The sequence below is a fragment of the Salvelinus alpinus genome, chromosome 17 (genome assembly GCF_045679555.1).
Source record: "Salvelinus alpinus chromosome 17, SLU_Salpinus.1, whole genome shotgun sequence".
In the NCBI taxonomy this organism is placed as follows: domain Eukaryota; kingdom Metazoa; phylum Chordata; class Actinopteri; order Salmoniformes; family Salmonidae; genus Salvelinus; species Salvelinus alpinus.
In genome coordinates, this window is record NC_092102.1 from 8,184,575 (window position 1) to 8,200,888 (window position 16,314).

At 42.2% G+C, this 16,314-nt stretch overlaps 1 protein-coding gene across 3 annotated transcripts in view; it reads left to right on the forward strand.

Moving 5' to 3' along the window:
* Positions 1-4,998: 4,998 nt before the first annotated feature.
* The window catches only part of LOC139542055 (tyrosine-protein phosphatase non-receptor type 11-like), a 69,197-nt gene continuing 57,881 nt past the window's right edge, over positions 4,999-16,314 (forward strand). For all 3 annotated transcript variants that reach the window (XM_071347052.1, XM_071347051.1, XM_071347053.1), the window contains exon 1: positions 4,999-5,342. In XM_071347052.1, the coding sequence (XP_071203153.1) occupies positions 5,329-5,342 (14 nt within the window). In that variant the 5' untranslated portion in view covers positions 4,999-5,328. The remainder of the gene's footprint in view (positions 5,343-16,314) is intronic.

Consider the following 16,314-nt stretch of genomic DNA (forward strand, 5'->3'; position numbering starts at 1 on the left):
GGCAACAAAGAGACCAAAGATAACCATGAAGGAGCTGCAAAGCTCCACAGTGGAGATTGGAGTATCTGTCCATAGGAACACTTTAAGCCGTACACTCCACAGAGCTGGGCTTTACGGAAGAGTGGCCAGAAAAAAGCCATTGCTTACAGAAAAAAATAAGCAAACACGTTTGGTGTTCGCCAAAAGGCATGTGGGAGACTCCCTGTCACGCCCTGACCTTAGTTCCTTTTTTATGTCTCTATTTTGGTTTGGTCAGGGAGTGAGTTGGGGTGGGCATTCTATGTTTTTATTCTATGTTTTCTATTTCTATGTGTTTGGCCGGGTGTGGTTCTCAATCAGAGGCAGCTGTCTATCGTTGTCTCTGTTTGAGAACCATACTTAGGTATCCTTTTCCCACCTGTGTTTTGTTTTCTGTTTTGTGTTTCAGGACTGTTTCGATTTTCGTTTCTTCACTTTGTTATTTTGTATTTAGTGTTCAGTTTTCATGAAAGCATGAACACTTACCACGATGCGTTTTGGTCTGATCCTTCCTGTTCATCAGACGAAGAAGATCGTTACACTCCCGAAACATATGGAAGAAGGTACTCTGGTCAGATGAAACTAAAATTGAGCTTTTTGGCCGTCAAGGAAAACGCTATGTCTGGCGCAAACCCAACACCCCTCATCACCCTGAGAACACCATCCCCACAGTGAAGCATGGTGGTGGCAGCATCATGCTGTGGGGATGTTTTTCATTGGCAGGGACTTGGAAACTGGTCAGAATTGAAGGAATGGTGGATGGCGCTAAATAAAGGAAAATTCTTGAGGGAAATATGTTTCAGTCTTCAAGAGATTTGAGACTGGGACGGCGGTTCACCTTCCAGCAGGACAATGACCCTAAGCATACTGCTAAAGCAACACTCGAGGGGTTTAAGGGGAAACATTTAAATGTCTTGGAATGGCCTAGTCACAGCCCAGACCTCAATCCAATTGAGAATCTGTGGTATGACTTAAAGATTGCCGTACACCAGCAGAACCCATCCAACTTGAAGGAGCTGGAGCAGTTTTGCCTTTAAGAATGGGCAAAAATTCCAGTGGCTAGATGTGCCAAGCTTATAGAGACATACCCCAAGAGACTTGCAGCTGTAATTGCTGCAAAAGGTGGCTCTACAAAGTATTTACTTTGGGGGGTGGAAAAGGTCTGGGTGTAGCTGGTGCAGAGGAGTCAGGCGCAGGACAGCAAAGATGAGTAATAAAAGTAACTTTACTCAAAATTACCAAATACATGTAGTAATACCAAGCCCACACAAAAGGACCGAAATACATAAAACAAACACGCACAAAAACCATGGGGAAAACAGAGGGTTAAATAATGAACATGTAATTGGGGAATTGAAACCAGGTGTGTAAAACAAAGACAAATCAAATGGAAAATGAAAAGTGGATGGGCGATGGCTAGAAGGCCGGTGACGTCGACCGCTAAACGCCGCCCGAACAAGGAGAGGGACCGACTTCGGCGGAAGTCGTGACAGTGTGTGAATAGTTATGCACGCTCAATTTTTAAATTATTTTGTCTTATTTCTTGCTTGTTTCATAATAAAAAATATTTTGCATCTTCAAAGTGGTAGGCATGTTGTGTAAATCAAATGATACAAACCCCCCAAAAATCTATTTTAATTCTAGGTTGTAAGGCAACAAAATAGGAAAAATGACAAGGGGGTGAATACTTTCGCAAGCCACTGTAGTATTTTATATTAAACCTACCTTACGCATCCAGTTGTTTCTCAATTTGTAACTCACCCACCCAAAATCACAATAGGACGTTTTACATTTTGTGTAATATGTGCTGGTGTCAACGGTGGGTGTAGCTGGTGCATGGAAATCAGGCGCAGGAGAGCAGAGATGAGTGAACACGAAGCACTTTACTGAGGCAAATAGTAAGACCAGAACTCAACAGCATCACCAAAACCAAATGCCCAAAACAAGTGAGGCAGCACAAAGTACCACAAACAAAGTACAAAGTACAGGCTGCCACAAAACATGCATACATAAAACCTGGCGCTAACCAGCCGGAAGCGTGCCAACCTCGACAAATAAACAATACCCCACACAGACATGGAGGGAACAGAGGGCTAAATACACATAGTAATTATGAGGAGACGTAAACCAGGTGTGCAGGAAAACAAGACAAAACAAATGGAAAATGAAAGGTGGAGCGGCGATGGCTAGAAGACCGGTGAACTCGACCGCCGAACGCCGCCCGAACAAGGAGAGAGACCGACTTCGGCGGAAGTCGTGACAGCTGGTCTAATTCCTAAAATGGAAAAGCAGAAGAATCTGTCAGTTCTCAGATAGTGATAATAATTAATATGGTGCTCTTTGATGTTCGAGGTTTGTGGCATTGATTAATACTTCAAGTCAGATGTCTTTATGTTATGTACAGTATAAAAGGCATATGCGTAGTTTATTATTTTGATTTCTTTAAAACAATGTAATTTATTGGAAATCAGGTTTTTGATGTGATTGACTTTTTTATTCTTGATTATGGATACTGCAATTAGTTCATTTGGCTTTGAATCTGCGACAGAACATGTCAAAAGTTAGTGCATTATGACACTATGAATTGAAATACATTTCACCTCATTCATATAGTTGGCAGACATTATAAAGGATTAAATATAGACGTCCACCGGCTGAAGGAGAAGAGGATGTGGTAAAATAAGGGCATGTTGCTAATATCATCTAGGTAGGTAGGTAGCTAGCTAGCGTCTTTGCAAAAAACTAGCCTAGTATTCATGGAACATTGTGAATATCTGACTGCTACTACGATAGTATTCTGTACAAGACACAAGACCAAATGCATAAATATGACAACAAATATTAGTTTAATAAAATATAGAACAGTAAATGAAAATGGGAGTGTGCAATTGGAATGCTGACTGCAGGAATGTCCACCAGAGCTGTTGCCAGAAAATAGAATGTTAATTTCTCTACCATATGCCGCCTCCAACGTCATTTTAGAGAATTTGTCAGTACGTCCAACCGGCCTCACAACCGCAGACCACCCTAACCACACCAGCCCAGGACCTCCACACCTGCTTCATCACCTGCGGGATCATCTAAGGGGGTGCTGAGGAGTATTTCTGTCAGTAATAAAGCCATTTTGTGGGGAAAAACTCATTCTGATTTGCTAGGCCTGGCTCCCCAGTGGGTGGGTGTATGCTCTCCTAGACCCACCCATGGCTGTGCAGTCATGTGAAATCCATAGATTATGGCCTAATTTATGTATTTAAATTGACTGATTTCCTTATGAACTGTAACTCTGTAAAATCTTTAAAAATGTTGCATGTTGCGTTTATATTTGTGTTCAGCATATATCAGTGCAAAGCAAATCCATAGATGAGAGAAAGCCCTGTGGCTTCAGACAATTGCATAACCCCATTCCCCAGCAGATTAACCTCTGTTGATAACCACACAGCCTGGTGACGTCAATGCTGCTGCAGCCATGGAAGCTCTGACTGAGATGCCTTTCGCTCTGACTGAGGAGCCCTCTCTCTCAATTCAATTCAATTCAAGGGGCTTTATTGGCATGGGAAACATATGTTAACATTGCCAAAGCAAGTGAAGTGGATAATATATATACATTACAAATGTCATTATGTATATATACAGTGTTGTAGTGATGTGCAAATGGTTAAAGTACACAAGAGAAAATAAATAAACATAAATATAGGTTGTATTTACAATGGTGATGTTCTTCACTGGTTGCCCTTTTCTTGTGGAAACAGGTCACACATCTTGCTGCTGTGATGGCACACTGTGGTATTTCACCCAGTAGATATGGGAGTTTATCAAAATCAGGTTTGTTTTCGAATTCTTTATGGATCTGTGTAATTTAAGGGAAATACAGTATGTGTCTCTAATATGGTCATACATTGGGCAGGAGGTTAGGAAGTGCAGCTCAGTTTCCACCTCATTTTGTGGGCAGTGTGCACATAGCCTGTCTTCTCTTGAGAGCCAGGTCTGCCTACGGCGGCCTTTCTCAATAGCAAGGCTATGCTCACTTCATCTGTACATAGTCAAAGCTTTCCTTAAGTTTGGGTCAGTCACAGTGGTCAGGTATTCTGCCACTGTGTACTCTCTGTTTAGGGCAAAATAGCATTCTAGTTTGCTCAGTTTTTTTGTTAATCCTTTCCAATGTGTCAAGTAATTATCTTTTTGTTTTCTCATGATTTGGTTGGGTCTAATTGTGTTGCTGTCCTGGGGCTCTGTGGTGTCTGTTTGTGTTTGTGAACTCTCTCTCTCTCTTTCTCCATTTCTACAGTATCTCTCTCTCCCTGCCTCTCAATTCAATTCAATTCAAGGGGCTTTATTGGCATGGGAAACATATGTTAACATTGCCAAAGCAAGTGAAGTAGATAATATACAAAAGTGAAATAAACAATAAAAATGAACAGTAAACATTCAACTCTCTCACCCCTGTGTTTTTTTCTTGGCCTCTCTCTATATCTCTCTTCCCCCTCTCCCCTTTCTCTTTCTACATCTGTCTATCTTATTTGTTCTCCCTCTGTTTCTGTGCTTCTCTCCCTCTCTCTCTCTCTGCAACCTACAACGTGCGTTCATGCCATTGTAAGATGTAGTGGACAGAGGCAGGCAGAAGATTAAAATAGATTTGCCATTATCCTTGCATTGTTGCTATTAATAACTCGAAAGGGAGTTCGTGGAGGGCTATTTTCTTATCAAGACGTGTGTAATCATGCATTTCAATACGAAAATTGGCAGCATTTAGGATACAGTTTGTTATTTCAACTAGTTACCTTCTCATGAACAGCACTGATATGACGTGAGGTCCCATAAGTAGGTCATGATTGAGATGATATAAAATTGTCTTTAATTTGCTTGCCCTCCCCTTTTGGTTTTAGAGGCTATATAATATTGAATTCGATTATATAATACAGGCAAATGTTTGATTGGCAATAGACTAGGCCTCTACACGCATGCTCCAGACACAAGCGCACGCTCCTTCAGTCTGTTCTTCATTGTTCTGCTATTCCACCTGTAAGCAATCTGACATGAACCAAGTGGATATTATGGACACAGTATAATTTTTTTTTTAAATACACACTTTAGTCTTTGTGTAAGCCACACCGACCCGTAGTAGAATGAGTATCCCTGAATGTGGGCTTTGGAGGCGGGTTATCCGGCGATATTGTCTTTGGAGTTGAACATTGTTCTACAAACGCTCTCCCCAGTGCATGCTCTCCAACACGGACACCGCGAAGCCCTAAAGGGAAGGCTTGCTTTATTAGACTATCCCTTCTCATTCGACTACACCTTTCTAAGACTGCTATGACGTCTCGCAGGTAAGACCGGCTTTATCGAAACCAATGGAACGAACCGGGAATAGTCCTTTCACCCATTATAACAGCGTACCACGACTTATTCCGGGATATGCTGTGTTGGACTTGCAGGTTGACGTTTTGACCCATTAAAACGCACAAAGCCCACAATGGTTGCTTCAGTTTGTGGTATTGTTTTTGCTTTGTCGGCATCTTGTATTTGGTATGACACAAGTTATTGACTGTAAGTTCAGAGTTACAATAACTTTGTCATAGACAGTTAGGTTATAGGCTAGTTTACGCTTGTAAGGCTATGGGACATGACACAACTCCCGTGCGGTTGAATATAGATTGATATAAAGCGACAACTGTTCATTTGAGAACCATGAGGGTCTTATTTTCTATAGCACACTAGTTCTCTCTCTCTCTGCTGTGCAGGAAACCAGCAGGAGTTGAGCTATGATATCAAGGTCCACGGTGTGGCTTTTGCAGAATGCAAGCTCTGTATTTGTAGTTGGAATGCAACATACTTGTTCAAATGTAGGTTGAATCGAGCTGGCTATTTGTTCTATTTAGAAACAATAGGATTGGCCACAAATGAATTACACTTTGGTTTGGTTACATCAGAAATACGTGTTGCATTTTTACCTCAATGTGGTGAAAACCTGTTAGAACAAACATTTGAATGATTTGTAAACCTAAAACAAGTAACCACTATTAACTATTTGGGAGGCTACTGTAGACTAGCATACATTACGGTCTTAGTTGACACGTGGTTGTTTTACAAAGTATTTCTCTATGATGTTTGAGAAACTTAATTAATTAGTCTTCACATTTAGATGTGATATTATTGTTGAACCATTAGAGCGCAGCATACTGTTTGGAATCTACAGATAGGCCTTGATTTAAATTAGGATGTTTGGTATGTTTGTTCAATGAGGTATTTCATTCACTGACTTTTTGTAATCTGAACAGGACTGGTCAATATTACACATTTACAATTAAGTTATCAACTGAAGTGTGTGTCCCTCATATCAGTAGGAAATAAGATCGTTTTCACCCAGTAAATAAGTCATTTTCAAATGTAGCCTAGTGTCAGTCTCATAAAACAATAGTAAAATAATCAGAATGGGGTTTAGGTAGGCCTATGCTATCCATGACTTGTTTTAGGCAGGCATAACCGCCACAAAAAATTGTAGCTCAACCGTAAATTGTTCAATTACAACTGCAGTTTGTAATTGAGTTCAGCAAAGGCTATTGATTGCCATTTCAATCAATACATGTATCTTTATGTACTAGTTCAAACTACCATACATATTATGCTTTTCTGGTAAGTGTGTAAGTGTAATCCTACCTTTCCAGCTGTATACTGTAGTTATGTAAACACTTTTTTGACATGTAGTCTAAATGTGGGCAGCTGCAAGTACCTGCAAGTGGAGATAAGCCTACAGTACACAAAATAACATCAAAATTGACCATGTCAGCAATCTAAGAGTTGACAGTGTGCACAGACACCCCTATATGAGTACGCTCTAAATGAGAGCGATGCATCACATCAAAGTCTCCAAACGGGATTGCCACTGTAGAAGCAAAGCTGTGCGAACTAAATCATGGATGTTAGATAACAACAATGTCGTTTAGCAATGCGGTCCAAAGACACTTATTTCTGTTTCTTGAGAACAAAGGGGTGTAATTCATCCATGTGGCAGTTTGGCTTTTTAAACAGCTTGCATTAATACTGCCTGGATCTGGCGTTAGTCTCTGTGCATCACAACGGACTTGTTGTGAAATAAACATCTTGGCTCGTTCCCCGAGAACTTTCTAACATGTCTCTTTAGGTTCTCAGTGAGTTTGTGTCGAGTCTTTACTATGGACAAACGATAGCCTACACGTAGTTTCATGCTTGGGAGACATTATGATAATATGACGTTGGTAGGCGAAACAGTAGTAGTATTGAGTTGGAGTTTGTTGATTATAGGGTTGTCACGATACCAGTATCACAATACTATGAAACTTTTATTTTCCATGGCAACGAAAGGAGAACATGAAGCAGTCCAATTGCTTTAGTCCTTAATAGCTTGGCAAATAAGAAAATGTGACACTCAATCAATTAAGTGTGCTTCATGTTTTGTTTTCTGAGTATCACAATGCTGGTATCGTGACAACCTAGTTGGTTAGTGGGTGTTTTTTTCCATCCTTTGTCATCTGTTCTGTTTAGTCTGTGGTTCAGTACTTCCTGCTCCTGTGAGCCACAGGGGAACAGTTTCTGACACTTTCATCTGAACAATAGTCTGGGTGCCATCTTGGAAAGACTCTCTGCTTCTGAATTTACCGTTTAGCAGTCGTACATTTGAGTCCGTCAGTTTCTACTTCAGATCAACCAATAATTAATAGTTAGTGCGTTTTGCCTTTTATCATCAAATGCAAAGTACTTCATAGCTATTAGTGACAGTTCAATGAAGGGCGTCGTTTTGAGTAAGGCGCTTGCAAAACGTTCTAAAATCGGTGCTGTACATAATGCTGCTCCGGAGTGATTTATTCTCTGCACCAAAATTCACAACATTTCGACAACTGTGTGTTCATCATTCAGTAACACATTACTGGAGGTTGGCTTGCACATTGCCACAATAACACTGTAATAAGCTTGACATGATGCCTATCACAATGGAGTTGCATGTGTCATACCAATTTTACATTGTTAGCTAAAGCAGGAGTTCTCATAACCTATAACGTTTTGCCGGTCCATCCTGGTGAAGTTCAAATAAAACGGTTCCAAGTTTTCCCAGCATTGGAAATCTCTTTTGGCTCTTTTGTTTGTGGAACGAGCGTCGTCTTTCACTGAAACTGATTGAAACTGTGGAAAACAGTGAGTCATACGGGGTCGATAAGCACTCAGGAAAACAACAGGCCAATGTGGAGATGTAAGATAGCCCATCCCAAATTTCCAGGAATTCCCAATAAGAGCTGTTAAAGCCATACTATAATTACCAATCCAATCAAATCCTTTCATCTTCCCTCCAGCTGTGTTTGATTTAGGTTATCCCATTTTGATATCATTTCCAGCACCTGTTTGATGCATAACCACAGCACTCTCAAATGTATCCGCCAGTTTGTCATTTTGTCGGTTGGTTTGCTCTAGGATATTTTGGGATTTGTGAAATATGTTTCTTCTGTTATTTGTAGCTGTATGATTCATAAACTAAGGCTATTTTTTATTTTTATTTTTTACTTCTTGGACTTTCCACATGGGTGTGTGTGGAGATAAAGGCAACACGCTTAGATCAAAGTTACTGCTACTGGCTAATGAATATGTCACGCCCTGACCATAGATTGCTTTGTATGTTTCTATGTTTTGTTTGGTCATGTGGGTGTGATGTGATGTGGGTGTGATGTGGGTGGGCATTCTATGTTGTATGTCTAGGTTGTCTTTTTCTATGTGTTTGGCCTAGTATGGTTCTCAATCAGAGGCAGGTGTCAGTCGTTGTCTCTGATTGGGAGCCATATTTAGGTAGCCTGTTTTTCATTGTGTTTTGTGGGTGATTGTATTTTCTGTTCTGGTTTTTGTTTTCACCGTCCAGGAGTGTTCGTTTGTCGTTGTATTGTTTTTGTTCAGTGTTCATTTTTGCGTATTATACAATATGGACACTTACCACGCTGCGCATTGGTCCTCCTCTTCTCATTCCAACGACGAGCGTTACAGAATAACCGATGCCATTTAAAGGGGTAGCTCACAAGCTTGAAGTATGAAAATGTCTGATAAACTTTGATTTGGGTTAACTATCCCTTTAAATGTGCACATTTCTGGCTTCATAATATTTCACCTATTTAAACTACCATAACATGCATTTTAGCTACCAGTTGCTAAAGTCACATTTTGAAGAGGATATAGCTGTCCAAGCTTTATCAGTTTTTCATACCTGCTTTCTTCTAAATTATGATTGATCAACATCTTGCTTCAAAAAAATAGCATTGATAATGCTAATTGTTCTTATGTTATCCAAGGTTCGGGAAGTTAGGTTTTTCCATCATCAAATGAATCAAGATAGCGCAACACTCTCAAAATGGGTTACATATCACAGACAATGTGTAATGGTCAGGTTATATTAAACCGCCAATGCTACACTCCTTGTCTGGCCACAGTTGAACCTATAGCTCCATGTAACCAGAGTAGCACGGCTTGCTCTCTCTTCAAACGGTGTGCATAGCCTGTGCTCATGCAATTTAAATGGATTGCCCATTAAGTCTAAAAGCCCTCTTACCCAGATGTTCAATATCATTGCACACAAAAAGGCAGAATAGTTAGCCATCCCCTCAAAACAGAGGGGGCTAGTCCATATGCATACATTCATATACGCATTTCATGTGCAACTTGAAAGCGCTAAGTTAGCTGCTAACCGCTAGCTGACTACATAGCGATGTGGGGCATCTAGCCGCTGAGGGTGGGTTTGCACTGCAGGTAAATACCGCAGGATCATCAGCTGTTCAAAAAATACCAGTAACATGACCAAAATCCACTCCCCGGGGCTTGTCTGTGACCGATATAGCCCTTACGGAGCTTTAATGCAGCGTTGGGGGCACTAAGTATATCACCTTTTTGTCACCAGGCCTAGCCAGTGCTTTAAATAGCCCAGGCTGTACTGATCTTGAGACATTATGTAAGAGGATAGAGAGCCGGTGTGCTGTATGCACATGGGGCCTCTGTTTCCCCTGTCTGTCTGTGCAAGCTAGCACTGTGCTCTGTGCTCTGTTCGCCCGCTGAGCCATGGCTTTTTGACTGTGTTGCTCTCCCTTCCATCTGTCGCTCTACAGTTTGCTCTCACCCTCTCTGTATGTCTCTATGTCTTATACCAGTCTCTCATTGACAGTTTCGCATCAGGCACATTGAGAAACACTGGTTCTGGCGCAGTGACTCTGGATTTTGTGCTCAAAACTATTCTCTCTCTCTCGCTCTCTCTTTCGGCCAGTGCTCCATGCCTGATACGGGGAATTGAAGGGCCTGGTAGTTGTCAAAGGAAATTCTGGGAAAGCCCTGCGTCACTCCTGCGGTCGTGTTCTGTGAGGATATAAAGAGAGATGAGGATGATATTTGTAGCACGAGGACACCACAGAAATGGCCTACTTCAGGTACTTGTCGAATTCATAGTACAGTAAGTCAAGTGGTCTTAATATGTTAAATGTGTTCATAAATGAAATGACAAACACAGGTCTCCATTTTGGTGGGGCACATCTGTTCAAGCTGATCTATTTGCAAAAGGGATTTCTCAGTGAGATATGTGGCTAGCATGGACACTACCAGTTAATCATTAAACTCTGCACAAAGAAAAAGAGAAAATGCAAAAACATTGGCCCCAGACTTACACAATAACCAGACAATTCAAAGTTTGACAAAAAAATCCCATTCTGGTGTCCATTCTTACCACATCACATTGGTGTATTGTTTTTTAACTGAATACCATAGTAACACTTTACCTAAAATATCCATGTATAATTCCTTGTAACTTGTTATAAGCATGAATGAGCCTTTGCAATGTCTTAGAACAATGCTTATAATATGTTATGTCTCTCCATGCGCCAATGAAAGGCCATAGAGGAGCCTGCAGGCTTCATGTCTTGTCACGTTCGTTGTAAGGAGGAGACCAAGGCACAGTGCGATATGCATACATTCTTCTTTTAATGAAGAAAAACCACTAAACAAAGTAACAAAATGAACGTGAAGCTATATAAAAACGAGTGCTGACAGGCAACTACACATAGACAAGAACCCACGAAACCAAAAGGGAAAATGGCAACCTAAATAGGATCCCCAATCAGAGACAACGATAAACAGCTGCCTCTGATTGGGAACCAATTCAGGCCACCATAGACCTACAATATCCCTAGACTTACAAACACCTCTAGACATACAAAAACCCTAGACAATACTAAAACAAGCATACCCACCCACGTCACACCCTGACCTGACCAAAATAATAAAGAAAACATAGATAACTAAGGTCAGGGCGTGACTTGTCTTGAGGGTGTACTTGTTAACCATTAGCGTCTTCATGGCAGATTGAATAGGACCCCTGGGACTGGATCAGGCATAAGCAGGAAGCTTACGAGGGGAAACTCTTAATAAGCTGGCCTGGCCTCATGGTTTCACATCTGGGCACATGCTGCTAGTGACATGAGCTTTCTGGGATAAAGTCTGCTAGTTTCTTCACTTCAGTGTGACTTATATACTTAATGTACAGTATCTTCTTTACATTTGGACAAGTAAATGGCATAGCTGAGCATTGAAAGCTGAGGGATTCTTTATGTTAGAATTTAAAACGTTTGGTTTTGTCCTGGTCATGTTTGTCTTTGCTCATCCACCATGTCTTGGTTGACATGCAGTAGCAATTGCTTATTCCTTTCAAACTTATATAGTCATGTATCTTGCAATGCTGAAAGAGAATGCAAAAGAGAGTACAATCATTGGCATGTCTAATTTCAGGCATTAATCATGTACCTGATCGGATTCATTTCGAGATCATTTCGAAATAGTTTCCATTTGTTTCACTGTTCCCTATTTCAGATATCATTTTTGTGATGAAATTGCATTTAATACTGTGTTGCAATGTAATACTTTTTTCCCCCATCAGCATCATTCGGAAATGCCGGAACTAAGGTGTTGGACCTAACTCATGTAGGCCAGCTACTATCGGCTACTACACTGCTCAAAAAAATAAAGGGAACACTTAAACAACACAATGTAACTCCAAGTCAATCACACTTCTGTGAAATCATACTGTCCACTTAGGAAGCAACACTGATTGACAATAAATTTCACATGCTGTTGTGCAAATGGAATAGACAAAAGGTGGAAATTATAGGCAATTAGCAAGACACCCCCAAAAAAGGAGTGATTCTGCAGGTGGTGACCACAGACCACTTCTCAGTTCCTATGCTTCCTGGCTGATGTTTTGGTCACTTTTGAATGCTGGCGGTGCTCTCACTCTAGTGGTAGCATGAGACGGAGTCTACAACCCACACAAGTGGCTCAGGTAGTGCAGTTCATCCAGGATGGCACATCAATGCGAGCTGTGGCAAAAAGGTTTGCTGTGTCTGTCAGCGTAGTGTCCAGAGCATGGAGGCGCTACCAGGAGACAGGCCAGTACATCAGGAGACGTGGAGGAGGCCGTAGGAGGGCAACAACCCAGCAGCAGGACCGCTACCTCCGCCTTTGTGCAAGGAGGTGCACTGCCAGAGCCCTGCAAAATGACCTCCAGCAGGCCACAAATGTGCATGTGTCTGCTCAAACGGTCAGAAACAGACTCCATGAGGGTGGTATGAGGGCCCGACGTCCACAGGTGGGGGTTGTGCTTACAGCCCAACACCGTGCAGGACGTTTGGCATTTGCCAGAGAACACCAAGATTGGCAAATTCGCCACTGGCGCCCTGTGCTCTTCACAGATGAAAGCAGGTTCACACTGAGCACATGAGCACATGTGACAGACGTGACAGAGTCTGGAGACGCCGTGGAGAACGTTCTGCCGCCTGCAACATCCTCCAGCATGACCGGTTTGGCGATGGGTCAGTCATGGTGTGGGGTGGCATTTCTTTGTGGGGCCGCACAGCCCTCCATGTGCTCGCCAGAGGTAGCCTGACTGCCATTAGGTACCGAGATGAGATCCTCAGACCCCTTGTGAGACCATATGCTGACACATGCACATTTGTGGCCTGCTGGAGGTCATTTTGCAGGGCTCTGGCAGTGCACCTCCTTGCACAAAGGCGGAGGTAGCGGTCCTGCTGCTGGGTTGTTGCCCTCCTACGGCCTCCTCCACGTCTCCTGACGTACTGGCCTGTCTCCTGGTAGCGCCTCCATGCTCTGGACACTACGCTGACAGACACAGCAAACCTTCTTGCCACAGCTCGCATTGATGTGCCATCCTGGATGAACTGCACTACCTGAGCCACTTGTGTGGGTTGTAGACTCCGTCTCATGCTACCACTAGAGTGAGAGCACTGCCAGCATTCAAAAGTGACCAAAACATCAGCCAGGAAGCATAGGAACTGAGAAATGGTCTGTGGTCACCACCTGCAGAATCACTCCTTTTTTGGGGGTGTCTTGCTAATTGCCTATAATTTCCACCTTTTGTCTATTCCATTTGCACAACAGCATGTGAAATGTATTGTCAATCAGTGTTGCTTCCTAAGTGGACAGTTTGATTTCACAGAAGTGTGATTGACTTGGAGTTACATTGTGTTGTTTAAGTGTTCCCTTTATTTTTTTGAGCAGTGTATATCCAATAGTACTTTATGTACAACATTATCTCCCACATAACAGCAACATAAACTCCAATATGCTACTAGAGAACATACAGAGAGACCTAGCATAGTTTTCTATGTTGTACATCCTTACTAGGCTCGGTGGTCAGTAATGTCCTACTGCGCATGTAGACTGGGCCTTTCTGTCGGCCTTGCTTTGGGACCTGGCAACCACTGTCCTTCAAGGAAGGAAGGCAAATCTAATCAAATCTAATTTTATTTGTCACATACACATGGTTAGCAGATGTTAATGCGAGTGTAGCGAAATGCTTGTGCTTCTAGTTCCGACAATGCAGTAATAACCAACGAGTAATCTAACCTAACAATTCCACAAGTACTACCTTATACACACAAGTGTAAAGGGATAAAGAATATGTACATAAAGATATAGTAGGAGTTGGAGTCTTTGGTTGCCATGTCGACGGTGCCGCATCATGTAAGTCCCGAGGAGCAGCCTGATAGCCGCTCCGAAGCCGATAGGAGCGCCTGTCTCGTGCTATCAGGGCCGCTCGCACTCATCCAAATCCCAGATTAAACGCCCCCGCTTCTCTCGCTCCAACCCACAGCGGCAGCACTCCTACAAGTCCCTGCCCTTCCCCCTCGTTCCTCCCTCCCTCCCTTCACCTCCTTGTGTAACCGTGTAGGGGCTGGATTACTAAACTCTGAGGGAACTGAACCAGGGGGCTCTGACAAGCTCCAATCAGAATGGTGAGTTAGGGGAAAAAACCTTCCTGACATTAAAATGTATTTTTTTCACCCACATGCATTGGGTCTTACCAGTAAATTGCTGTTGTTGTGTTTCTCGTGCAACGCACTAGGTCAAGTTAGTCTCACACTTCAATGGTTGATAGTTCATGACTTTGTGTGCATTTTGGAGGATCTGGCTGGAGTGGACTGGGTAGTGCTGGGTGGGTGTGCTTGTGGGCGGACATTTGGTGTTAGGGATTCTTGAGGGGATTGACCCTGCTGAACTGCCAAGTGTGTGGGGACAGACCTGGGCAGTGTGATCCCTCCCAGGAGAGAGAGAGAAAGAGGGGGAAGGATTATGTGCAGTAATTGGTGAGCAGTGCTATTTGTTCCATTGAGGGGGTCAGGGGTCGAACAGGGGGTGACCTCCTGTCTGATCTTCATTAGCAGGCAGGCCGGTGTGTGTCTGTGTGTGCGTGTGTGCGTGCGTGCATTTGTTTGTTAGTGTGTGTTTAGTGTTGAGGTGAGGGTTGCAGACCAGACAGACTAGAACCCAAAAACAGAAAGTGATACTGACTGCTCTCTGTTGTCCTTTGACCTGCATCCGGCACAACGGTATTTTGATTGTGTTTAAGTGTCGGACACTTTGTCGGGTGTTTGTTCCAATTTCAAAGCAAACAAAACACTTTGAACATTGTTGCATGTGTAGTGCTAATATACGATTCACTAAAACTGTTGTATAAGCTGTGCATAAAAGATGCAAGTCATTTTGTTCGCCGGTTGTTATTATAGAACAATGGTGAACAGTTTCAAAGACTGAATGGTCTGAGTGGGCTGCCATTGTTTCATCAGATGACATGAGTGAAAGCAGTGCTGGTGTGGCTTAAAAAAACAGCTTGTCTGGGATTACAATAGTAACACATGGCATTCTTTTCCGATTGGTAGAGAAATGTTTTTCCATGGCCCGTGAAAACAACAATATTAAATCTAATCTGCACCCCAGTCAACAACCCAAGGTCTACAGTAGTCTACGGGACCCCGGTCAACACAACATTAAAACGCATGAGACTGTGTATTCAAGATGGCAGAACCACAGAATGCCATATATGTCCATAGAACGTTGCTCATAACCATAGCGCAAGTAACAACTGGTGGCAGCGGTGGCGTTTGGAGGATATACAGTGAGCTCCAAAAATAATGGGACAGTGGCAATTGTTTTGTTGCACTTTGGATATTAAATGATACAATGACTGAGGTTAAGGTGCAGACTGTCAGCTTTAATTTGAGGATATTTTCATCCATATCGGGTTAACCTATTAGAAATTACAGCACTTTTTGTACATAGTCCCCCATTTTAGGGGACCAAAATTATTGGGACAAATTCACTTATGTGTATTAAAGTAGTAAAACGTTAGGTATTTGGTCCCATATTCATAGCACACAATGACTACATTAAGCTTGTGACAAATTTGTTGGAAGCATCTGCTGTTTGTTTTGGCTGTGGTTCAGATTATTTTGTGCCCAATAGAAATGAATAGTAAATAATGTATTGTGTCATTGTCACAAGTCGGTGCCTCTTCTTGTTCGGGTGGCATTCGGCGGTCGGCGTCACCGGTATTCTAGCTATCGCCGATCCACTTTTCATTTTCCATTTGTTTTGTCTTGTTTTCCTACACACTTAATTTCCCTCATTATTTGTTGTGTATTTAACCCTCTGTTCCCCCCATGTCTTTGTGTGGAATTGTTTGTTGTAAGTGCTTGTGCACATGTTTACTGGGGCGCGTCGAGTTTTGTAACAATGTTGGTTATTTCTTTATGCCGTTGGTTTTGCAATTAAACTGCTCCGGCTATTACTTAGTTCTGCTCTCCTGCGTCTGACTTCCTTGCCACCAGTTACCCACCCCTTACAGTCATTTTGGAGTCACTTTTATTGTAAATAAGAATATAATATGTTCCTAAACACTTTTACATTAATGTGGATGCTACCATGATTACGAAAAATCCTGAATGAATAGTAAAT